The sequence below is a fragment of the Ovis aries genome, chromosome 4 (assembly GCF_016772045.2).
Source record: "Ovis aries strain OAR_USU_Benz2616 breed Rambouillet chromosome 4, ARS-UI_Ramb_v3.0, whole genome shotgun sequence".
Classification (NCBI taxonomy): domain Eukaryota; kingdom Metazoa; phylum Chordata; class Mammalia; order Artiodactyla; family Bovidae; genus Ovis; species Ovis aries.
Genome location: NC_056057.1, coordinates 26,780,375 through 26,807,648, shown reverse-complemented (window position 1 = coordinate 26,807,648; position 27,274 = coordinate 26,780,375). Strand labels below are relative to the sequence as shown.

Sequence of the window (27,274 nt, the reverse complement as noted above, 5' to 3'; positions counted from 1 at the left end):
TCCCCTTTATATCCTGTTTCTCCCCTTTATATCCTGTAAGTTCTCTTGTTTGCTTTCTAGCGGCTGCACTTGCTGGAGTCCATTAAAGCCTCACAATGTCAGGGTTAACTACACTCTCCTACTTTTCCAAAAGCTCCAGCGTGAAGGAGAGGAGCACTGACAGGCAAGAATACCGGAGTGGGTTGCCATTCCCTTCTCCAGGGGATCTTCCTGACCCAGGAATCGAACCCAGGTTTCCCACACTGCAGACAGATTCTTTACGGTCTGAGCTGCCAGAGAAGCCCAATATATATACCACCATGTGTAAAATAGCTAGCTTCTGGAAGCTGCCGTACAGCACGTGGAGCTCATCAGTGGCTCTGGGATGACCGAGAGGGGTGGGATGGGGGTGAGGTGGGAGGGAGCTCAAAAGGGAGGCTGTGTATCTATACTTACGGCTGATTCACTTTGTTGTACAACAGAAACTAGCACAAGACTGTAAAGCAATTATACTCCAATAATACAATACAATAAAAGGCAAAAAAGTTACACCACATATTGGTAAGATTTGTTCTTAAGAAAACAAAATCCAAACCCTGATATTATGAAAGAAGCAAAGTCATCCTAAAAATAGATATGAATAGGGTCAAATTTAAATGTCTAAATTAAATCAGGAATCTTTTAAAATTAACTTTCAATCAAAACAATCTATGTCAGTTCCCACTAGTATTACTGGACGGCTGAGAAGCTGAATAAGAAATGAAAGAGGCCATTCATCTCAGTAACTTGTTTCTGGTCTTGTATGGGAGATATCAGCCAATGTAATTAGACATTAGACAGACTCTGCCTTTAAGTAGGGCATAGAAGCTATGGAAATAAAGAACTAGAAAAGAATGCCAAAAATATTAAGTACCAGCATGGAATTTAATTAAAATATTAGAGAAACTTGAAAGAGACAAAGTATAAACTCTTTCTAAACAACAATACGTACAGTTCTAACTGTTGGAGGGACAATACTTAATAGGTGTAACTACTGCTTAAGTAGGAAAAGTGACGAGTGCATTTTGGAGAAGGATCACTAGGGTTCTTCCAAAGACAAGCAAACAAGTACTTCTGTTGCTCTCATCTTTAAGGCTAATAATCACTCAAGAATTTAAGTAAATATTGTGCAAAGATCAGTCCAGGAAGGTACACTCCCTTCCCATTCTCACCTAAAAAAATACTAATATGACTTTTTAGAAAACTCAGATCCTATAGACTTGCCCCAAATTATGTAATTTTTGCCCTTCCACGAATCTGTCCTCCATTTCTTGATTTCATACCTACCACCTCTGCCTTCTAGGAGATGTATTAATTAATAATACTCACTTTCACATGCACATTTCTTGCCTTGATTAGAAAGCAACAGAAGAGTAAGAAGCAGATGTCGGGAGATGACCTTCCTACCACCTGAGTGCCCTTCAATAATTTCCTTAGTAATAATGTGTGATACTCAGAGCTCACACTCTATGCCAAGCCATTTCCAGGTATTACATCTTACTTAATCTTCACAAGAGTTATAAGAGACTGGCCTTATTGTCCTTTCAGTAGATTAGGAAACTGAGACTTAAGGAGGTTAAGAAACTTTACCAAGGTTATACCTTGAAATGGTAAAGCCGAGATAAGAACCCAGGGAGCTAGACCCCAATAGCATGAGCTATTACCAACCACCTACCAGACTTCTCCCCCATGCTAACCACCTGTTATCTTTCCTTTCCTCATCTTTAAATCAGGACAGTGATAGCTCTGGAGACAAATTCTTATGAGGGCTAAAATAGCATGCGGAGTACTTGGGTAATGCCTGAATCTATAACTGACAGTCAAGTATAGAGAGGACAGGCTGTACCCTGAGTTTATACACCCTCAAACCATGATGGCAGCTGACACTAAAAGTTACACACCAGGGATAACTGAGTGTTTTCTCATCTCTAACCAGGGAGCATTAATGAGTGTCTGACAGGACTGCTATGATGACTATAAACATAAAATTGAAGGTATTTCAAACTTATAAGTTGTTATAAAAATTACATGCATAATCAGATGGAGAAGACACTTTAATCATCACACCCCTGGAATTAAATACATGGTAGTTTACAGAAACAAAATATACTATCTGAAAACAAGTCATGAGTCAATTCTGCTACTGGGAAATCTCTGCCCTACTGCACAGACCTTGTTAAAACCCTTCCCTCATCTGTAGGAACAGCCATCTTCCAAAGTCTGCTGTAAGGTTCTGACTGTGAGCATTCAGGGGGATATTAAGGTTATAGACCACCACAATATTTCAACTATTTCCTCTTTGAGAGATCAGTGAAACAGCTGTATAAGAATTTAATTGATAACAGAATTTAGAGTGTAAATATGTCACAGCATTATCAGATTATAAGATTCTAATTATTACCAACTGATTCAAGCCTTTTTCCCCAAATTCAAGTCTTATTCCCACATGCACTTAACTGTATCCATGTTTCTTAACATGGCACTTTCTTTCCTTACATAGCAAAGCTGAGATTTCCATTTCTCCCTACAAGCCAAATATTTCCTCTTCATAAACATGCTCTGAATTGTTAAGAGAGAAATTCACAGGGAACAAATATTGGCATGTAGTAAACTATACTTTGTATTTTGTTACTATTGTTGGCATTTAAACAGAAGGATGTCATGATAAATGCCTTGCCAGGAAAAAGCATAAGTCTTTTTAATCTCTGTTGATATAAATTCAATTTCTTTTACAATAATATTTATCACCCCCTTTATTACCTCTGGCAGGAAAAGTTTAAGTTCTATTCCCACATTCATATAAGCATGTAAGAGAGCAAAACTACCACCAAAAATTAAAAAGGGCTGAATAAAGCAGTATTTATTGAATAGAAGGGCTTCCCTGGTGGCTCAGAGGTTAAAGCGTCTGCCTCCAATGCAGGAGACCCGGGTTCGATCCCTGGGTTGGGAAGATCCCCTGGAGAAGGAAATAGTAACCCACTCCAGTATTCTTGCCTGGAGAATCCCATGAATGGAGAAGCCTGGCAGGCTACAGTCCACAGGGTTGCAAAGAGTCGGACACGACTGAGCGACTTCACTATACTATACTATACTACTGAATATAAAAAATACTATATTACTTAATACTACATACCCCAATTGAGTATCAATGAGTATTTACAAATAATTTCCAATCATATATAAGTGTACCTAAGGGGAGTTTCTTCTAGATCCTTTGGGGTAATAAGATATTTCGCTTCGGTAACATGAAGTTTGCTTTTTGGTAAAGGAAGTATTGCCCTTTTGTGAGAAAGAAGAAACTGAAGTTTAAAAGAAAAACTGAGACGACCCAGAGAGATGGTACGGGGAGGGAGCAGGGAGGGGGGTTCAGGATGGGGAACACGTGTATACCTGTGGCAGATTCATGTTGATGTATGGCAAAATCAATACAATATTGTAAAGTAATTAACCTCCAGTTAAAATAAATAAATTTATATTAAACAAAAACAAAAACCCATGTTGCATTCTAGGAGAATATATATATACTATATTTTCCTAAGTCTCTAGGAGACAAAGATGTATATAGTTCAGTGCTTTCTGATGATAGTCACAGATTATTTTTTCTACCTGGAAGTTTCTACTCACCAAGGCAGAATAAAAGTAAATTTGGTTTTTAAAAATCCAAATGTTAGTTTATAATGAGTGAATGTAGGCTAAAGTGGTAGTTACTGTCTTTTTTTAGCAAATCTAAAAAAAAAAAAAAACCACCCATCATTCTAAAGTTGAAAAAGTCCTTAAAGTTAGATCAAGTGGAAACTATCTAACATACTCTCCATCAAGTGGAAACTGACTTTGAATGATATTACTCAAAATTTTTCAGTTTTACATTTTAGTTACGTGCAACTCTACTGTAACTACATGTTAGGCCTCTGAATTATTGAAACCAACTAGAGCAATTAGTTTACCTTTTCAGTGGGAACTGAGCTGCATTTGACTTTCCATGTAAACAGTGAAATTAAAACTGCATTCTAAGTAGGAGAATTTAATCAACCACAGCAGTGATTCTCAAACTTTCTCAGACATCAGAATCATCTGGAAGACTATTAAAACACATTGTGGGACCCCAGCCTCTAGAATTCTGCTTCTGCAGGCCTAGTATGGGGCCCGTCAGTCTGCTTCATTAACAAGTTCCCAAGAGATGCTGAAGAGAAGGTACCACTGCTCCGAGTGACTCAGAAAATCAAGATTGAGGAAGTAACTCACAATGTTCTGGATCTCATTCCCTCAAGTCCTCTAAAATTATCATTCATCTGCTTAAAGAGTTCATTTGTCTTCAGGAAGGAATTCTCATCTCAATTTTATAAAGATGAAAGTAGAACCACAAAACTGACGACTGAAACACAGGGCAGTAACAAGAAATTCTACACGTCCAGCTGGCCCGTGAACAACATGGGGTTTGATCTGGGCAGGTTCACATATATGTGGGTTTTTTCCCCAGCAAATAACACAGCACTACATGATCCATGACGGGCTGAATCCACGGATGCAGAGCTTTGGCTAGAGAGGAACCATGGGTGTGGAGAGCTGACTATAAAGTTTCATGCCTGTTTTTGACTAATCTTCATGTTGTGCAAGGGTCAACTGTAAACAATTTTAATTTCAGAATCTGGTTCACAAAGATCTTACTATTTAGGATAAATCCACTACAAACTTACAACATCAGGCAGGCAAGCATTCGTACTGTTCATGCTGAGAATATGAAAGCTGTGGAACAGTGAGGATACAGGTCTAATCTAAAGCCACACGGTTAGGTAACTGAACCACCTCCAAGTCCCCTTCCTGCTGGTGTTCTCCTTACACAACAATCTCCCTCTACTGGGCCAGGACAAGCAGAGGGGAGCTACCTCTGTGATACAGAGACTAGACACTATCAACAGTCCAGTGGACAACAGCATGTTCTGTAAAACCGACCATAAAAGCACTCTCACACCATGCAGGCAAACTTAAGGCTGAATGAAGTGAAAATGGCTTGGTCATGTCCAACTCTTTGCAACCCTATGGACTGCAACATGCCAGGCTCTTCTGTCCCTGGGATTCTCCAAGCAAAAATACTGGAGTGGGTAGCCATTCTCTTCTCCTGGGGATCTTCCAGACCCAGGGTCTGAACCCAGGTTTCCCCCCCGCCCCCCAGCCTTTGTAAGCAGATTCTTTACCATCTGAGCTACCAGGAAAGCCCAATTTAAGGCTAAAACAATTCAATACAGACAACTTTAGGTTCCAGTTGGTCCAATTTTACTGTTTCCCCTCTCAGCCTTCCACTGTGGGCACCTGGATGGCTTAATGTTTTCTATGGACAACCAAGAACCAGAAATTACTTCCTCTAGTATTATTATTTTTCTGTGGACTTAAATTTCATTTTAGTTTGTACTTTCAGGTGTAATTTTCTCCTTGACCCTCTAAGAACTTGAAACACCAAATGAGGTCATCTTTGAGCAAGCATCACCATAATGACGTTTGCTGAAACTGTATCACAATTTCATGTTACACATACACGCACACACGTGCTTTCCTCTCTCTCTGCCTCTTATTCTATAGGCTTTCCCCAAGAATATTTTTTTTCATTTTCATGGTTTAAAATACTATTCCAATGACACTATGATGACTCCCAAATTTAAATCTCCAGCTATGAACAAATAAATGAATTTGACCAACAGATTAAAAATGATTGATCACCCCATGCACCTCTGGTCAATTAATCTATGACAAAGGGGGCAAGACTACACAATGGTGGAAAGACAGTGTCTTCAACAAATGGTGCTGGGAAAGCTGGACAGCTACCTGTAAAAAAATGAAATCAGATCATTCTTTAATACCATACACAAAAAATAAGCTCAAAATGGATTAAAGACTTAAATGAGAGACTGGATATTATACAACTATAAAAACATAGGCAGAACACTCTGTGACATAAGTCACAGCAAGATATTTTTGATCTGCCTCCTAGAATAATGGAAATAAAACCAAAAATAAACGGGGCCAAATTAAACTCAAACACTTTTGCACAACAAAGGAAAGCACAAACAAAATGAAAAGACAATCCACAGATTGGGAGCAAATATTTACAAATGATGTGACTGACAAGGGATTAGTCTCCAAAATGTACAAATAGCACGTGAAGCTTAATACCATCAAAAATAATCCAATCAAAAATGGGCAAAGACTTAAATAGATATTTCTCCAAAGAAGACATAAAGATAGCCAAGAGGCACATGAAAAGATATTCAGCATCACTAATAATGAAATGCAAAGGAGGTATCATCTCACACCAGTCAAAATGGACACATGCACCCTAATGTTCATTGCAGCACTGTTTCCAAGAGCAACCTAAATGTCATCAACAGAGGAATGGATAAAGAAGATGTGTGTGTGTGTGCGTGTATATGTATATATATATGTGTGTGTGTGTGTGTGTGTGTGTGTATGTGTGTGTGTGCGCGCGCGCACAATGGAATATTACTCAGCCATTAAAAAGAATGAAACAATGCTGTTTGCAATAACATGGATGGACCTAGAGATCCTCATACTGACTGAAGTCAGTCAGACAGGGAAAGGGAAATATATGATATCCATTATATGTGGAATCTAAAAAGAAGTGATACAAATTAACTTATTTACAAAAATAGAAACAGACTCTCAGACTTAAGAGATAGAACTTATGGTTACGGGGGGCAGGGGGACAGTTAGGGAGTCTGGGATTGGTATGTACACACTGCTATATTTAAAGTGGATAACCAGCAAGGCCCTACTGTATAGCACAGGGAACTCTGCTCAGTGTTATGTGGCAGCCTGGATGGGAGAGGAATTTGAGCAAGGATGGACACATGTATATGTATCACCGAGCCCCTTCACTGTTCACCTGAAACTATCACAACACTGTTAATCAACTATACTCCAATATAAAATAAAAAGTTTTAGAAAGGATACCACACACAAAAAAATCAAAAAGTCAAAAAGCCATAAGGGCATTAAAAAATAATACTATATATATAATTACTGAATAAAAATGATTAGTGGTAGTGCTACTGTGTCTCATTACAGACCCTCAAGGGATTAATTTTACATTATATGTGAAAATAGTTTCTAAAACACTATAACAGGGCAGATGTATATTTCCATTAACCAACAGTGAAGTCTCACAAAGTCTCTCAAACTAAAATTTAACTAAAGACATTTACAACCTGTACTGGGGGCAGAGGGAGGGGGTGGGTAAGAGAAAACTACAAAAGTTGGGCTGGCTTTAATATTTCCCCAGTGGTAATCTTCCTTTAAAGAGAAAGCTAAGCCCATAAATGCATAACCAACTGGAACTGCTCATGGCCAAGCAAGTAAGGATCAAGGATCCTAGAGTCATATAACACTAGGAAATGATCAAAGAGAAAACTCATTAAAGCAGTAAATTTAAAAGAGACAAGAAAGAAGCAAAACATAGTATAAAGAACATAATGAGTGCAGGTTCTGATATGCATGTCACTGTGTTTTTAAAGAATACTTGCCAAAGCAAAGAAAACCACTCTAGATAAAAGTATCCTATATAAAATATCATAAAATAATTTTGTCATTTTATTTATTTATTCATAGAATTTAAGGGTTTCCCTGGTGGCTCAGTCAGTAAAGAATCTGCCAGCAATGCAGGAGACTTGGGTTTGATCCTTGGGTTGGGAAGATCCTGGGAGAAAGAAACGGCAGCCTGCTCCACTATTCTTGCCTGGAAAATCCCATGGACAGAGGAGCCTGGCAGCCTACAGTCCGTAGGGTCACAAGACTTGGACACGACTAAGCCGCCACCCATAGAATTTAATGCCTCTTTTGCTGTAAGTTAGACTATACGTGGAAAAGAGACATTAAATTCCTGACCCATATAGGTCATACTATTAAATATAAGAGCCAGGACTTGAGTGTACTACACCCTGACTCAATAAGAAAGTCCTACCATTCTTTTCATGTATCCATGTTTCCATCTGCATGGATCTGGTTATATTAAGTCCATAAATTAAAATTTAAAAGAATCTCTAAATTTTATGAGTTTATTTATGGAAGGTATCATGAATATTAGAGTTTTCATGTTTTCAGATTCTGGGGAAAAAAACACATAAATTATCATCTGAAAACAGCGGGTTAACGAAACAACACTATTGGATGATTTCAAATGTGTTGATCTTTTAGGACATTTCTAGAACTCAGAAATTACAGTTGCTATGTATGATACTGGAAGTTTTGTGAATTACTTGGCCTACAGTATTTTTTTTTAAAGAATTTAATTTCCTTTTTTTAAAAAAAAAAAGGAAATAAAGTTAGCACACAAATTCAGTGAATGTAAAAAACACATATACAAACATCTTAAACTTTTATATCAACCCTTAAAAAGGCTCTATTTCTTAGTTGGTTTTTACTGCTTGTTCAAGTCCATTCTTCAAATATATACTTCAAATACATATATATACTTTTCAAGATAATGTTCTGAAATTGAGAGAAACACACAAGCTAAAGATGAATAAACACAATAACTCTTTATTGAAAACCTAATGAACTGGAAGCGAATAATTAAATATCTACAAAAGGAAGACCAAGAAAAAAAGCACATACAATTTCTAATTTAAAAGAGTCCACCAAGATCCATGGTAAACACTGAGGCTGAATACATTCTAGATCATCACATAACAGAAGTTGATGCTTCTCATCCCCTCTTCTCACAGCATTTTTAGACTCTATGAATTTAAGATACTCCAATGTGCAAAATGTTCATGCTTTATAAGACAGTGATTATTTAAGCATGCACGGTGACTCATGACTCACTGCCCCTATGTTATCCAGCTTTCTGTGTTGTGTGTACTAAGCTGCTTCAGTTACGTCGCGTTAGCTTTGCGACCCTATGGACTGGAGCCCACCAGGCTCCTCTGTCCATGGGATTCTCCAGGCAGGACTATGGAAGTGGGTAACCAGTCTCTCCTCCGGGAATCTCCCCCACCCAGGGATTGACCTACGTCTCTCGCATCTCCTGCACTGGTCGGTGGGTTCTTTACCACTAGCTCTACCTGGGAAGCCCCATCTAGTTTTACAAATAACCAGAAAACTGTCCCCCGTGACAGCTGCAAATGCAGAACTTTGAAATTACAAACTCAGATCCCCAAACTCACCTCTAGACACAATCACCTTTTTCCTGTTTCTGAGTTTTCCTTTCCACAAATTAAATCTGTACATCTTCATTGTAAAGATGTCATGAAGAGTAACTCATGACTGAGGTATAATGAAGGATGTAAGATTTCACAGTTAAAGACTATATTTAAAGGGACAACAAGTACTATGGATATTTTACAGAATGAACAATTCCACATGTCCTTGACACTTACTATTGTCTCAAAGAAAGAAAACTTTTCTGCCTTTTTTTACTTCATTATAGATACTTGTGTTTCAACACAGAAGTGGATTAGTCATTCTCATTAATTTTGGGGAGGGCTGTCAAAAAGTAGAATAATGCAAATGATACTTACATGATGATGAATATTTTTTAAAATGATAATGAAATCTAATTTAACATTGTTCACAAGCTGAAGTCACTCTTACTAAGAATAAACCATCACCATACTGATTCAGACTGGCTAACAAGCACAACGTCCACTCTTTGATCCTGGCTTTAAGAGATAATGAAGAAGGAAACAACCCTTTTCCTTCACGTCACTCAATTTCAAAGACTAGGTCACATGCAACCCCCCAAATCTAAGTCTCTTTTAATAAACTATTATTGATCACAGTCATTAAGTTATTTAAATTTTATTCTAAATATTCTCCATCTCAGAGGTAACATATTATGTGAGTTTAAAACTCGCTTGTGACATAGGTCTTCCTTATATTTTCTACTTTAAAAAAAAATTAGAAAAGGACAGTTGAGTTTTAACATCTGAAATCTGATAGAGAAGTATGACCACAATGTTAAAGATTTCAGGCTTTCGCACTGACTTGCCAGGTCACAGGTCCACTTGGTCATTTTATGTCCAGAGGCTTGCTTCTCTTGGATTTAATCTATCAAGCAGCAAAAACTGCACTTTCCTAGGTTCCTATTTAATTACTAACATCAGAAAACAGCAATTTGGAATTTTTAAAATTTGTTTTCTAAAAATAGAGAAGACTCTACAGAAATACTTCACAGATACATAATTTAGAAAAGCCTTTCAACTGTTAAGCTGGCAAGAATGGAAGGTAACCCAGAAGAGCAATGCTGCTGAGGAAACTGAACAGAACTTAAAACACTTACAATTCCAATTAATCTAGTATTAATATGTGGTTGTTAATCCTTAAACATGTCTAAATGTGTCCATGGTGCAGAAATTAAAATGTCCCTATACTCTGGGATTTTTCATCTATCGAATGTACAAAGAGAGTGCTTTTTTCTTTTAAGTTCAGAGTCCTATTTGTACGTCCCATCGGCGCTGACATAACTTAAAAATACACCTAGACTGGCAGACTACTGGGAAGCGCAACAGGGACAGCCAACAAGGAAGAAAACGACCCTGGCTCAGGAGCAAGATAATAAACACAACGCGAAGGCAGAGAAGCCATGAATGCAAGGGGCTGCAGGGAGAGCGCTGCGAAAGGGCAGTGAGAAGGTCAGTTCAAAGCAGACTGGGTCCTTCAGCACTTCCACATGTCTCACTATATGATTCAGCCAACTGATGAAAGACCATGTAACAACCTCTTAGTGCTCCAGCTCCTTAACACAAACATTCCCTGCCTCTGTAGATTCTGAAATAAGAAAAGAAAATAATTGATAGAACCAACCACAGTCATTGTAAGTGGCTATTCACAGCGAGATTATCTGGAAATTACAAAATATTAACATCATAAACCAAGCCCCAGAGACACATTTCATATAAAGTATATAACTCAGAATTTCAACATGAATTTTACATTGTTATTCAGATATGTTAATACAATTAATAGACTTTCTGAGTGCTCACTCTGGGGCAGGCACTGTCCTAAGTATTTAAGGTGTAACAATAAACACAATATTCTCAAGGAGCTTCTATTCTAGTGAAAAAAACAGGCAATATGTGGCATGTTTAAATGCACCAAAAGAAACCATAAAGCATTGTATTATGAAAATGAAAATGCTGTAATGATTACTTCATCTATAAAATAAGTAGAAATTACAAACTGAAAATTCTCTGGACTTTACTATCTACAATACCTGTAGTTCAAGAGTTTTCAAGGATTAAACATTCAAAGACTTCCTCCATTATTTCCTTAGTTGAAACCAAAACTAATAACTAACAAGCTTCTAATCCTTTTCCCTCCCTTGAAAATACTCCCTAACTGTTGCATTATAAATATTTCATGTGCACATTTTTAAAGGATTTCACATACTATATTTGTCACAGTTTATAAGACACTCGATCTTGAACTATTAGAGGGCAGAAAAGCCTTTCCCCCCCTTTTTTCCTTCTTCATGAATTTAGCACAGTGCACAGTATTTAGAATAAATAAAGCACAATCTTGAATTACAAAAGGTATTTAAAAACCATTTTAGTTTCATAATGGTACAGAAACACCTTCTAACTTTACCATAATGACTGAGTTTTGTTCAAGTACTCTAAAGTTAGAGTTTAGAATGTTCTGATTAATTAAAAATGGATCAAGATTAATGTTGTACTTGAAACTTAAGTGCTGCTTTTCAGACAGTCATGGAAATAGAGTCATGGCTTCACAGTCTAAGAAGATCCCATCCAAGTTGGATTATTTAAACTTGCAATAAATAGATGTATTTTCTTGGAAAAATATCTATTGTTACAGTAGAACTTGAGTTTCCTTTCTAACAAGATTGTATGATTACTCGTTTATATTGTTCTTTCCGCAGGAATTAACACACCCCCTGTTTGCATCCTGTTATTCACTTAGAGCTTCCCTTCGCTCTACTCTCTCCCTAACAGTGGGAGAGTGGTTTTCACCACACACAGAAATCCTAATCACTGTCCTCAAGCTCCACATTTCCCTGTTTGCACTTAGTATCTGTTTAGGTCATAATGATCACCTGAAAATTTTATTCTCTGTGTGCTTCCAAAATACTGCATTGCCTTCCTAGACCACTGGTGGTCTGGGGGAGACTTTGGGATTTTTCACTGATTATTTCACTCACCTTCCACCTAACTCTATTCCTGTATTGAACAACCCTACAGTAACTGCTTAGAGTACACATTTCACTTAACCTCAAGCAAACACACATAAGTCTTTCTAAAACTGTCTACATCTGGATTTGTCTTTCTAAAGACAAAGAAAAAATATTTAAGTGACATAGGGCATAAAATCAGATTAAATCATTGTCCTAAACTTATCTAGATTGCTTATAAAAATACAGATTCCTGGGTTCTGGATAAACCTAATCAGAATCAGCAAAAGAAAGGTCACATCCTAGAATGTGCATTTAACAACCTTTCCAAGTTATGCTGAGGCACACTTAAGTATAAACACCAGTAATTCAAAGGACCTCAAATGAAAGATACTTTGATGAAGGAATGACACTAAGAGGGTAATGAGAGCCTACTGTCAAATACACTGAGCCAGAATAAAACATAAACTCACTAGTGAAGAGCCCAGAAAACCCTTTTTAACAAGTAACAATTCCATAATGAGCCCTGCTAAACTATGACATTCTTTATAAGGTAGATTTTGGAAACGCTTTTACTTGTGGGATTTAACAGGATACACATCCAATCATGAAAAAATATGTATAGATAGTTTTTAATTAAATATGCACATATTAATGTGTGTATGCATATGTGTAAGCATAAACACATATACACAGAGAGAGAGAGAAAGACAGCCTCAAAAGCAGTAAGTATTAATATATTAGTACTTAAATTGCACACTGGCTATCCTCTAAGCAGCTTCAATTCTGCCCCACTGCTTCTAAACAGGAAAATCCTACACATTTCCCCCCTCTCTTTAACATATAAGCTGATTGCCCACGAGGGAGGAGCAGGAAACAAAAAGGCCAAATGATCATGTCAGTACATCTTTATCAGAGTGAAGGAATAATGGCTCCTTGTTTCTAGACTATAAACTCTCTAAGGGCAGAGACCACATTGTATGTGTCACAGACGCCCCATCACAGGTCTGACAGCACCACATGTGAAGAGATGCTGAAGGTCAGGACTGCATCCCAAGAAGCTGGGAGTGCCCTTGAGGTTACAGTCGACAACAGGGGCGCCCAAACTTGCCACCACCCCAGTGTATTTGATTCCAATGCACTCAGTAAGGCTGAAGATCTGTTAGAAATGCCCAGCGGACAACTGATGCTGACCATCTGGGGACTAATAGTTTAAGAAGCACAGACCGAGGGAAAAGCCTTCAGGATTTTGCTACATATATGGTTCCCAGAAGACAGAAGTAACCGAGATGTGGTCTGCAAAAACAACAGAGGGAGTCTGGAAAGTTAGTTTCTAGCTCCTGCTCGCAAAATGACTGTACAGCTGATACACAGACACACCACTCAATATCTCATAACTCACCCCAAAGATGAAGGGTCTGGAAAATTCAAAGACTTTTTATACAGAACAGAGAAAATGTTAAGTATCCACTATGAACCTTTAAATATATAACCCTCCCTGAAATTATCATCCTGAAATCAGTGTATATTGCTCAGATTTGCAATCACTGAACTATATAGTTTTTTAACCCAAAATAAACGACATATGGCAGGCAAACAAACCTATAAATAAAAAAGATGCTCAGACTAAACACAGCAAACCATCTAAACACAAACCTAAAGCGAAATAACTGTCTTGCGATATTCTGCACACCAACTGCAAATTCAAGCATCTGTAACTGTGTCAAGGGCAGCACTGTTAGCATCATCTGACCGTCTGTAAGAAGTGCAAAATCTCTGATGACAGTGAAACCTACTGAATAGGCATCTTCCTCTTATCAAGGTCCCTATGTGATTGTGAGCACGTTAAAGGTTAAGAAGCACTGACATAAGTCATTGAGATTGTATCATTCATTCTCTACTGCTGTTGGTCAAATGGCATGGTACATTTAAAAGACTGAACAGTTTCTAAAATCTCTGACATAAAAGCAGAAACAGAGAAGACAGACAAAAGAGAAATCAAGGAATTGTTCTGCATGAAGAGACCCACTGAAACAGTATTTCCAAACCAAAACTTCCATTTAAAATACTTTATGACTGCAACAGACTACACGATTAACAAAGATCACCTAGTTCAAATCCCTTGCTTTCAGCTGAGTCAAGCGATGCTAAAAGATTAAAGCAAAATAGTTGTCAGTGGCACACTGGCGACTGAAAGCCAAGTCAAGTCCACTGCCTCCAATAACGAAATGCTCTTCCCAGTGGAAGAAGATATTTTAATTACATTTTCCTGGAGTAAATATATAGTTAATTATAAAGCAGCAGAACTATACATAACTTTCAAAGGACGAACGAAATGATATATCTGTGAAACACAGTGAAGGAAACCCAGCAAAAATATATCATAGTAGTTAATTTGTCTCATTCTTTCCATTAAGAAAAGACTTTAAAAATTTGAGTTGGAAGGAGAAGAACCGGAAAGTGTCATACTTAACATGTGTTATAATTTTCAAAGAATGACATACGTATCCTTTAAGTGGCAGCATCTGTTTGATGAAGACATCGGGAGAACTGATTTTTAGAAATATTAAAAATTAGGCTTTGCTACCCAAGTTTTATTCAACAGCAATAAACAAATCTTTTTCACATAAGGCTAATCTTTTCAGTTTTCAACACAGAAGCAGTAACAGCCATAAGCAACATAAGTACTTGGTAAGCGATTATGGAAAAATTAAACCCTTCTGTCTTACCATCAAAGAAGCTCTTGGCTCTCAGATAACTGACACTGAGCCTAAGAACGGAAAGTTTGTCCAGCTTGTTAATAACATCTTGTGGGAAGGGCAGCAGGCTGGCCAGCCGGTCCAGTTCTGTATTCAGTCGGTCTCTATGCCTCTTTGAAGGATTCGATTTGATTCCTTCAGCTGGGACTGGCTTGACACTGAAAAACAAACAGAATTCCATAAAATACATTCCATAAAAACATTTTTATCATGTTATAACATCTCAACTATGTTCCTAACAAAACATTTAAACCTACTGCAAGTTTATATAAATTTTTTTCCAAAATGCTTCTTTCACATCTTAATTAAGAAAAACAAGATAATAGGTAAACTCTTTTGTAATGTTTTATTAAAAACTATAAACCCATCACAGGAAAACGCCAAGTACCTCTTCCACACCTCATACATCTGTGGTACATGGTTCCCAGTTAACAAATCCACTAGGGTTTTTTTCTCCCTCAAACACAGCCATTGCTAGGGGGAAGAAAGAAATCTCCATAACTTATGTAAAATTATGCCTCCTTTGCTTTCTTTCACAAGAATCATCTTGGCATCATTTAGGTTGTAGATAAACAGAAATGACCTTAAATAAAAAGCTGTTTCTTCATCACCCTCAGCTTCCTGTATTCAACACTTTTCATCCTGACAGTGAGAACGTCTCAAAGCCATTCTTGCATCTCCACAGGGTCCTCCAGCCATCTAATGGGGTCCTCCAGTATTAAGGCAAGAAAAATCTGACCTCAGTTATTAGTATTTATTGACCGACAAATATTCGAGGTTAATTGCTTACCTGCAATTACTGGCAAATTTTATCTTTATGACATAATTTGTGTCTCAATTAGAAAATCCAATGAAATTCCATCATTTAGCATGATTTTCATCTGAGAGAAAAGATACTAATGGGTAGGAGTAGAACTTGAGTTCAGAAATGAGAAACTGAACTTCACACAAAGGCCTTACCCAGGATTTCATAACAGAAATCCATAAAAGTGAATTTACAGATCATCAGATACCCAATGTTAAAATATAGAGAAGATATTATAAAAAAAAGTCATTTTTAGGTCATGTCTCTATACCCTTCCATTTACCAGAAAATATAAAGAATATTAAGAGCATTCTTAAGATGAAGACTTCTTCCAGTTTTACTGGAGAAGACAAAGTATTTTTGATGACTCAAATTATAGTATTTTTAAAAGTATAAATTGGCTTGAGTATAATGCTATTAATTTGATTCAATCAAAACATTTCTAGATAGCATGCTTTCAATGTTACATGAAGTAACATGAAGAAGTAATACTTTTTTTAAAGAAGTCATATTTCATGCAAGAATATGATAGAAAGCAATATGAAAATTCAGCATATTTTTTTACACTGTCCCTAATGGGTAATTTCTTCAGAACTTGTTTATTTCTTTTTGTTTCTGTTATAGTTCCTGTCATTCCTACAAAAAAATAAGAGTATGAAATTGGTAAAGTGGCACAGATACAAAGTAAGTCCTAAATACTTTCCTCCAGACTTCGTGCATAACTCCATACCTAGTCGAAACTGAAGACTCTCTCTCTAGCTATTTTCCCTAATCACATGTGAAATGAAACTCAAGTCACATCTAGTTACTGCACTTCTCCAATTAATCAACTGAATTTCAACTTTTACTTATAATGCGTGTCCACCCCACTGAATAATTTTCTACCAACCAATCACCTGTTAAATATTTGTTTGCACCTATTATGTCCCAGGCAGTCCCAGAAAACATTCTTCTCCTCTACACTGAGAGAGTGTTACAGGGGGCTGAGGATAGTGAGCAACTGCTTGAAAAAAGATTTTTATACAAAAGGTGGTATATGAGCTGAACCTTGAAAGGTGAACAGGATTTCAGCAGGCGGCACAAGTGAGAAATGGTAAACAGTGAGAGGAACTATCTGAGAAGCTCAGAGTGCAAGAGAGAGACAGGGAAGCGGGTTAGGGCCAACTCCCTTCAACAATATTGACCACCCACCACGTGCCACACCCACAACACTGAGCTGTGAACAAAACAGAAGAAAGCCCCTGTTCTCCCGAAGCTTACATTCTGATGGGAGGATCCAGAAATAACACAAATGAAGAAAGAAACAAATAAGCATATAACTTTCCAGGCTGGTGAGTGTTGAGAAGAAAAATAAAGCAAGATAAGGAAGCAAGGAGTGATGTGGTGCTGGTTTTGATCTGCAAGGAAGGTCTCTTGCTGCGATGGTTTAGCACAGACAAGGATATAGTGAAGGAGTGAGCCATGTGGGCATCTGATGAAAAAAATTCTTGAAAGAGGAAACAGCAGGTTTCCCCACAGAAATGGTATGAAGTTGGCCCTTGGTATCGGGAAGTCAGCTTCAGCTCTCAGCTGGGGTTTACAGGACCAGTCTTGGGCTGCCCTAACTCTGGTGACGGAGGGGATGGGATGCAGGGCAGACCACAGTACAGCCAGTCCGCTTTTCTCAAACATAAATCCGTCACCCTCTGATCCAAACCGCCCAGCAGCTCTGCACAGTTTACGTTCCTTGACCTAACAAACGAAACCCCCTCTTGATCTCTCTATGGCCCCGAACTCTTCCTCTGGTCTCTGATGCCCCAGGCAAAACCTTCCTTGCCTGTTATTCTCCGGAGCAAAGACAGGACATAAGTTACCCATACGTACTCATGCTCTCATACACGTTACTCCCCAGTATCCCTGTGCTCTGTCACAGAAGCTTCAAAGTGCTGTTCAATTAGATCATGTTTGCTGTCTTCCCCGACCCACTCCTATGATTCCTCCCACCCGACTAGGCACTGTGTGCATCTTATGCAAGTGCCTTCGATAGCCATTCCACGAGGGAGTATTCTGGGCTGATAGCATTTCCCACAACTGAAAATAAAATCCAGTTGTGTGCTCTTGGGAGCTTTCCAGTAATGATTATAAAACACTGGGGAGAAGACAGTAACACAAACACTGAAGCAAGACAAGCTGCTAAGACACAGAAAGAAATAACAGAACAGTCGGAGAAAGAGGTTCAGCAGTGCTTCTACATGTGATATTGCTGCCTGTCTAGTACTGGCTCTTTGCAGAAGTCAGGCCTGCACTAGCAGAAGCTATTTCTTTACGCACTGCAAACTGTCCACAGTACTAATGTATTATTATGCACGTACTGGACTATTTAGCAGAAGATCAAATTTCCTAAGTGCTATGCAACCTATATTGCATATACTTATGTGTTACTCTTATTACATTGTTAACTTCATCATTTTGTATCTGTAATGCTCAGCATAGTACTTGACACAAAGAGGACTCTCAATTGATGGCTGCTGCTCAGAAGAGTCCAGAAAGGAAACGACTGGAGCCTGTCCAAAAGGAGTGATTGTGGGGTAGTAAGGATGGCCTGGCTTGAGATTTTTTAACAGCACTTTGAATCCACCACAAAGCTCATATGTAGCCAGACTCAAATGGTCACTCAACCAGACTGACTTGCTGACTTCCTAGGTACAGGGAGTAACAGGAAAAAAAAAAAAAAAATTGGTGAGGAGAGGTCACAAATGACTGGGATTTGGAGCTCGGGATAACAACTACATTTTCTAATGGAAGGTATGCCAAACAGAGAGAAGGTACTCAAGGATAGACCTCATTTATACCTAAATGATGTCAACATTTAGGTATAAAGTTGAGGAAAGGCAGTGGGCAAAAACAGGACAGAGAAGAATCAATAAGGCAGACGGGAAAAGAATTAGGGTAGAATATTTTGCAGGTCACAGAACAAAGTCAAATGCACAAAGTTACTAAGGAAAGCCAGGGCTGAGAAGTACTGGACTTGGCATTTCAGATCCACTATTGTTAAAGCTAAAGGAACAGACCTGACAAACCTTTTCACTGATTTTGTGAGAAATAGTCACAACTATTTTGTGAAACTATTTCACCCTTATCCAAGCCTATTTAAGATGCACCAAACAGTAAAAAGAGAGAGTAATTCTACATCAAACACACTTGACTTGAGTTATGCAAGCATTACTTCTGTATTCTCTTCAAACCTATGCCAAAACATACTGCCAACCATCTATTTAAACAAAAGGCTAACATTTGAAATATAAGTAAATGTCTCCAAAAGATTGGATTTGAGATATTTTGAATTCAGACATCTTCTGAGAGACGGTAGATGCTGATCATGTAAAGGAGTCAATTTATTATTTTTTTTTAAGCCTTAACCACAAAAATCTTGTCCCAACCTGTAAACCAAAACTGTTGTGAAAGCAAGCCTTCAGCTGACTGCATGCCATGCTTTGCTTTAGAAGCCGTGTGTCCCGTAAGTACTGGTGTAAAAGGCCCAATGGTATGTCCAATGCCAGCTAGCATGCTCCTTGTAAAGCCTTTTTACTATCCCGAGCTAAACTGTCTCTTAGGCTCATAATTTGTGCTCAGTATTTGAAACACAGCTAAAAAACATAAGGACCCAGTTTAACCATAAAGTACTGTGTTCGTAGATGTTCATATTTTTATGTGGCATTTACCATAAAACCTCAAAATGACATGCAAAGACTGTTTCAGTAATCCTATGAGATTAAGGTGACATTTTCTAACGGAGATTACCTATCACAGGACTGAGTCTGCTCTATCAGCTTTTTCCTGTGGATGATTTAATCTACCCTCACTGCTTCAAGCTACTTACCAATAACTTGTTTATTTCCAGTCTCTGTACCTGAATGTCCTCAAGTTCATGTTTTTCAGAACTCTGAGCACCCCTTCTCTGCATCTACAACGGTATGACTCTCATTCCAATAGCTAGGATATTGAAGTATTCCTCGATAAATCTGTCTACCATATCCCATTAAGCCCAGCTCCAAACACATTCATTCTTCATTTCCTCCCTATGGCTTCAGTGCATACTTATTTATCTCTAAATGCGGAATATCTACCATCATAAATTATATGCCTCATGTGATACTGGAGAGGGCAATCTATGACATGAATAAAGTCAGATTTCACATTAAGCTCAATACAGCTGGGTATCTACTTCCCTATGTGAGGCAAAAAAGGTCTACAAAAACTTCTGAGCATTCTGACCGGCAGTTCCTTGTACGGAGTCTTAGTTTCTCCATTACTCTCCTGTTCCCACTCTGTGGCGATGATGGCTTCTTCCCTTTCCTGCTTCTGCTATGCTCAAGGAGCAGTGATAAGGTACAAACAGCATGTAATCTTTAGCACAAGACTTTCACAATGAAAGCCAGAACATGAAATACGCCCTGGAAACCACTGTTACTTCCAAAATCCTAAAAGAAAAAAAAAAAATGTAAGGATGATCCCTTTAGCCTCTTCTGTTTTGAATATGCACTTTTTTCTAAGTCTTTTCCTTGGAACCCATATAGAATACATCTACCATATGCAAAGCACTAAAACATGAAAAAATTTAAGTGGTGGGCAATTGTTAAATTAATAGTCTCAGATATCTACTATGTGCATGGTACTAGGATGCTCTAGGTGCTACAAAGACAAAGAAAAGACACTTATCTTTTCAGAGCTTTTCTTTCTTACTAGGAGAAGATGCACTCTGTAACATGGCAAAAATCAAACATAATGTATTGCTCAATAATGTAGGTGCCTTAAAAGTTATGTTGGAGAATTAAGGAAGGTAAGATTCGGCTATAGGTAGAATAAAGGGGGAAGGTTTCATGGAGACGTGGCTTCTCAATCAGGTCTTAAGAGATACATAAATCGCTTCCAGTTCCATGATGGCTGAGTACATGGCTTTCTGCAACTATCCTTCTCTTCCAGAAAACCATGCCAAACAAGGAAATCAGAGACAGAAACACAAAATCTGTCTTGGATAAAGCAAAGACATAGCTAAACCCAGATGTAAACACAGATATAAACAATAGGAAGATGAAAAATAGGTAAACAATGAAATCGATGACAATGGAGAACAGAAAGGAAATGTAATCAGAGTGTATCACTTAACTCAGCAGTATACAATATATACGGTTTAAAAAGTAATGAAACACTGCAAGTGAATTGAATCCAAAATTGTGATAAAACTTATATTGGGAGGATGAAGAAGAGATTAAATAGCATTGATAACCATAACTATCACAGTAAAAGATCATCAGATAATGCTTAGTATGCCAAACTTAACATTACACATGTATTTTTTACTTCTTAATGTACATGTGTTGTTTAAAATGAATACTTTTCAAAATAGTATTTCATTAAAAATAAGGTAAAAGAGCGAACTGAAAAACATAAGACAAAGAAAACTAGTATGTAAAGGACATCTCTAATAGAAAAATCTGCAAACATACTATTATTCCACACATACAATCTCAACATAGAAGTTCAATTGCCCACCCCATCTTTTTTTCCTATGAAGTTGACAATGAATATTTGCAAAGCAAAAATGCAAGGATATAGGCTCCCCTACAGACCACCAATAGGAATATAACTTTTTTGGTAATCTGACAGTATGTTTCAGAGCATAATATCTGGCTCAACCTTAAAATTACATCATATTTTTGTACCCTAAATTTCCACTTACAGGAATTTTTCCCAAAGGAATGAACTAAAACTTCATACAGAAATTCACAAAACTCAAGGATATTCTTTGAAGTACTACTTGAAGTATTGAAAGATTGGAAAGAAAAAATTTCTGCCTCAAAATAAATTACAGAACATTAGCAGAAGGGACTACTCTGCTGCCACTGAAAACAATGGTTTGCAGGAGGTGAGGCTGGTAGTAGCTCAATGAAAATAGAAGGAAAGGAACCGAGAAGGCAAGGCGTGAAAGTACATATGGAGTGAAACAAGCATACCATCAGGTAGGGGCAATGTTGAATAATTTATTTCAGAACACTATTCGAGAAAAAACAGTGAGCATTATAAGGAAATCTCCATATATGGGTGTACCATACGCATCACTGAACATATTCACCTGGACAATATTGTGAAGTTGGAACAAACACAAGCTTTGGAGCCAAAAGACCTAGAATCTGATATTCAGACTCAGCCTTTCATTTACTACCTAACAACTTTGAATCTGAACCTTAGGTTCCTATAGAGGAAACTGAAATAATAATAAAACCTTTTCATAGTACTACTATAAAAATGAAATAAAATGATGTCTGCAGAGCCCTGTGCATGCCTGTGTCACAGTAAACACTAACAAAGAGTAGTTTTTTGTTACATTAAACCAGTATGCAAAAAAATCAATTTTAAAAGAAGCACAGAAATAGAAAGGTACTGGTGTCAAAGATCTGATGATATTCATTTCTAAGCAACTGTCTTAATTATGTGCATCAGTAAGCACGTACTATGTTAAGGTTTTCACTAGTGGAGTACCACATGTCATCACCCACAATTGAGAACATATTCGTAGACTGCCTCTTACTGTTTCACAGGAGAAATGGTCATTCTGTGACAGTGCAGGCTAAAAGTATTTACAAATGAAATTTAAGAGTTTCTGTTTCCTCTCTATCATTAGCAGCCTTTACAGATTATAAAACACTTTTCTCCTGCTAATTTTAGTTGTGAGAGTGGCAGTGTAGGTGTGGACTGCCCTGCCTTATTGATCAATCACTTGCTCGGACCAACAAAAGCAAGGAAACCAGGCTGCACCTTTTAGTTTAGAACTAGTGTTTTTCAACCTATATCTCACTGTTTCCTCTTTTCATCATTTATTTTGAATAGATTGCTGCTGCTGCTGCTGCTACTGAGTCACTTCAGTCGTGTCCGACTCTGTGCGACCCTATACACGGCAGCCCACCAGGCTCCTCTGTCCCTGGGATTCTCCAGGCAAGAACACTGGAGTGGGTTGCCATTTCCTTCTCCAATGCATGCTAAGTCGTTTCAGTCGTGTCCAACTCTGTGCGACCCTATGCACAGCAGCCCACCAAGCTCCTCTGTCCACAGGATTCTCTAGGCAAGTATACAGGAGTGGATTGCCGTTTCCTTCTCCTTTAACAGGTTACCTATAGCTAATCACTTTCATTCATTTACTTCATAGTTCCAACATCTAAGAGCCTCTACAGCCACTACGTGTAAACTATCTGAAGGAAACTACTTGAATGAAAAACAACAGTGGAGAAATAAGTATGTAACTAAAAAGACTTTTTTTTTTTTTTTAAAGCTACTTAGGTAATTGTATCATAGTACACTTATAACTAACATTTTCAAGAAAACATTGCAAAATTTTATTCAACTAAGTAGGCATCAATATAACTGAGATTCATTTAGTTTAGACAGAATGAACAGCAATTTCGTAAACACAGCAAGGAAGACACTGCTTTTCTATTACTGTTATTAGTGTGTTACCAAAGTTAAAGGGTCACCTAAAGGCTGAGAGTTATTTCTAATTCTGACACTTCATGATAGCTGGTTTGATCATCACTACTGTTGATATCATTTTCAGGTGTAGATTTTATTTAATCAACACCTATTATTTGCCAACATTCAGCACTAATTTTCTGCAGAAATGGTAAACTGAAGTACCACTAAAACTTTTTATGTATTAATAAAGCTTAAAAACTACAAAAACACACCCAAAGTTATTTTCATTGGTGGGGGGGAATTCAGACTCTAATTCAGTACTGTGTTTTTCACCTATCTTCATGATGCACAGTAATTAAAGAAATGAATAACAGGTCCTTCACCACCAAAGAAAAATATTGATAAAAGAAGAGGAGGGTTTAAGTAAAAAGATTGCTTTTTCTTAATTTAAGGTTTTGGTTGGTTTTTTTTTTTTTTTTTTTTTTGGAGCAGGGTTATTTTAAGGAACATTTAAGGAAACAGAATAGAACCTATTCCTAAGATATCTTTGAAAATCTCTTTAGGAACATAGATTGGATTCAGGGCTGCTTCAGGTCCTTTAATTTTTCTACCCTTCATTACCCTAAAAAGAAAGGAAACATTTATTGAATGTCTACTATGCACAAGATACTTTAGTAGGATTAAACTGAACACGTTTAAAATCATTTTGTACTATCAATAATGATAACTTTGAATGTTGGACTTCACCACTAGGGGGAGTTTATCTTGTTTAATAAATACCACTGAAGACAGGGAGATTTTCAGGTTAAAATGATGTCACCCATTTGATTCCAAAATTTTATAGAATTCTGTATTTAATGGTCATTTTATTAATAGTTCCTTGATTATGTTACAACGTATTTTCTTCTAAGTAAAATACAGAGGCTCACTTACAAGGTCAAAGTTAAACAGATCTTAATATCATTTTCAGCTCAAACAAGATGAATTTTTCAGACAATATACCAACATATTAGAGTGTCTATTAGTTATAGTAATTTAACTTAAAAAACATTAAAATACTGGGTTTATGGCTCCATTCTTAAAATGGACTCTAACTGCATTTTAAGTTCATCATTTTTCATTCAGTTAAAAACAATTTATGAACAACTTCCCGTGATTCTGTAAATGTCAGCACTAGGCTTTTCTTATGGAGCAGTGACATTTTAAGGCGTTTGTAGGATTAGAAGCCATGCATGATGCTCAGTAAAGATCTGATAAACATCTCTGCTAACTAGATAAAATAAGGGTGAATGTGGAAATACTTTGGTTGTATTACAGGAGATATTAAACACAAATATATTAAAGTCTTAGAAAGCATATTTAATTGCTAATAATAAAAGGTACATCCTTAAAAAAAAGAAAATGTGCAATAATATATTTACAGGGAAAATCTTTAATAAAATGGTAACAAGAAGCCCCAAATGTTAAACTTTAAAATGAATACAAAAATTAGAGCATTTCATTGAAGTCACCTAGGTCCTGTGTAACATACTTCCTGAAATGCAATAACTTAAAATTCTCAGGTTTTCTAACTATACAAATAAAACCTATGATATACATATATATATTATACATTATGTCAAGTGTACTTTTGTATTAACTAAAATACACAGAGGTGTCTGTGATGCCTTTCAATTTTAAATAACCATCAAGGACCAAGTCAAATTAGACAAGCACATTTTTTATAAGAAACCATTCTATAAAACACAAGTATTGTAAACCAATGTCAACAGAATTGCCAAGATAAAAACTGCTGACTTGACAGTATTCCTAATGTCAACCACGCTGCAGGATAAGTCTTCCAAATTTTAATCAGTCTATTTATAGATGAATATCCTCTGTTGATGCCAAGTCTAAATCTGAAGGACTGCAATCACTGAAATTCTAAAAGGAAATTAAAACCCCAGAATACTGAAACCTTTAAACTGGTCTTTAATATTAATTTTAAACTGCTATTTTTCTGGTTTGGATTAGTGACCTAAATTTAGTCTTAAGCCACATGCACACTTGTGATTTGTTCTGAGTAACCGTTTAAAGTGTTCTTAAAATTGTTTATGAAAGTTTGAAAAATGTGAAGTAAAATAACTCAAGGATAATAATTAGGAATAAACACATGAACATTGCCAACTCGAAAAAGTAAATCTGTGTTAAGCATGGATTTTTCTTTTTTTTTTCTGAAAAAAATTAAAGTATTTGCCATAATCACATAAATATCCCACCAAAACAAACAAACCTAAGTTTGTACTTTATCAGAATTGACCAAACTTTGAAGTAGAGGGAAAAGGGAATTAAGAGAATGATGCTAAGAATGAAAATGTCTGTTTCAATAATTCCATCTCCAAATTATTTGCAGACCCTAAAACCACTTCCAAAGTGATAAATCTCCCCCAAAAGATGACTTAAAATACAAATCTTCTACTGTATCCTGGCTACTACACTCACTCAAAGCTGCTATCACCTCTATACATTTTATTGATATGTTCACGCTGAGCGCTACAAAATTACTGCCAAATAAGTAAATAAGAGTATAACAGAAAGCCAGTTTCAGGGAACCAAAAAATACCTTCAGAGGCACTCAGCCCCTTTCTTGCACACAGCACGTGTTTAGCTATTTAAAGCATCTCGCCCTACCAGGAGTAAGAATGGTGACCGTCCTCTAACCTAACAGAGGAGGATATTAAATGTGAAAGGGGATTTCAAGACGGGCTTAGGTTAACTAATCCACCAGCCCCACAGGGCAGAGGAGAGCTGTTAACAAATTAGGACCACAGCACAGTGAACAGCGCTGCAAATGGCTGGAGGTGTGAAAGGGTGCTCTGGAGAAGGGGTTCGGGGGGGGGGGCAGAGAACGGGGGGCACAATTTTTAAAATGCAATCATTAATCACGGAAAAATCCAAGGCCTGGGGTTCTCGACCGGCCTCCAGATCTCGATTCCACAGACTGCACAGGGAAGGGACCTAATCCCCTGGCCTCGGGGATTTGGGGGCGGGGTGCGGCAGTGTCCCGCGCCTGAGCGCCCACCTCCCCACAGCACAGAGGACAGGCTCCGGAGACTCACGTTTTCTGCACCGGCTTCCGCCGCTTACGACTGGCGTAGGTGATGTTAGCGCTGCTGCTGTTCATGGTGCCTGGCTGGCTGCGGCTCCTCCCGGGCGCGGACGGCCCTGTCCCCGGGACCCGGCGGCAACTGGGACGGGGTTCCACTTAACCGCGGCTGCTCCACCTGCGCCCTCCCGGGGCGATGGCGGAGACACAGCACCCCAGGAGCCGCAGGGCTTCTGCAGCCCCGCACGTCCAGGTGCGCGGCCCGGGCCTGGCGCCGAGGGGCGAGGGGCGGAGACCGGGGAGGCTGGAGGCGCAGGTGCCGTCTGTACCAGCTGAGGCGGCGCCGCGCTGCCCGCAGGTGAGGCGGCGCGAATGGAGGAGGAGCCTGGGCTGTCTGTTTGAAATCCCGGCCTGGGTCGCTCGCTGTGGCGGCGCGCCCCGTGACCGTCGCTGCGGCCCCTTGGGTGAGGGAGGCGCCGCCGCGCTGCGCTGCTCCCGGGATTTCCCCGATCCCGGGTGCTTCCCGCCTGCGGAGCTCGGACTCCGGCCGCTGCTACGGGTGCCACCAGCTTCCGCTCGGCTATGCGGCTACCTCTGGTCTGAGCCGGTGGTCCCAGTCACGCTTTCAGAACCTAGCGTCAAGTGGACTCGCCCTGCGATGCCTCCCGCTGCTGCTTGCACCGGCTGAATAGCAGAAGCGCCCCCGACCCCTCTCCAGCCCCGCCCCGCCCCTCGTAGCCCCGCCCCATCCTACTTGGCCCCGCCCTCCGCTATATTTCCCTTGAGGGCCCCACCCTCCCGGCACGTGATGACGTAAGGCGTAATGACCCCCACCCTCTCCAGTAGCCATCTTCTTGAGGTCAAGGGGAGGAATCTGTGGACACATTTCCAGTCCATAAAGACATGTGACGACAAATTATGTGTAGCCAAAGTCTTTGTAATCAGACAACCTCAAGGAAAGAAATGCCAAGTAGTGAGCTTAAATTCACCTTTGCAAGAGACAGTGAGTCAGCCAACTTTTGGCT

The 27,274-nt window shown here is 38.4% G+C and overlaps 1 protein-coding gene and 1 non-coding gene across 3 annotated transcripts in view; one reads left to right on the top strand and one right to left on the bottom strand.

The window, feature by feature from the left end:
- The window catches only part of AHR (aryl hydrocarbon receptor), a 50,762-nt gene extending 23,823 nt beyond the window's left edge, over positions 1–26,939 (bottom strand). For both annotated transcript variants that reach the window (XM_060414533.1, XM_004007775.5), the window contains exons 1-2: positions 26,263–26,939; positions 14,884–15,071 (exon numbers count right to left, since the gene is read on the bottom strand). In XM_060414533.1, coding sequence (XP_060270516.1) covers positions 14,884–15,071; positions 26,263–26,327 — 253 coding nt within the window. In that variant the 5' untranslated portion in view covers positions 26,328–26,939. The remainder of the gene's footprint in view (positions 1–14,883; positions 15,072–26,262) is intronic.
- TRNAW-CCA (transfer RNA tryptophan (anticodon CCA)) lies at positions 2,897–2,968 on the top strand. Its single transcript has one exon. It is a non-coding gene; the product is annotated as a tRNA-Trp (tRNA).
- Positions 26,940–27,274: the final 335 nt, after the last annotated feature.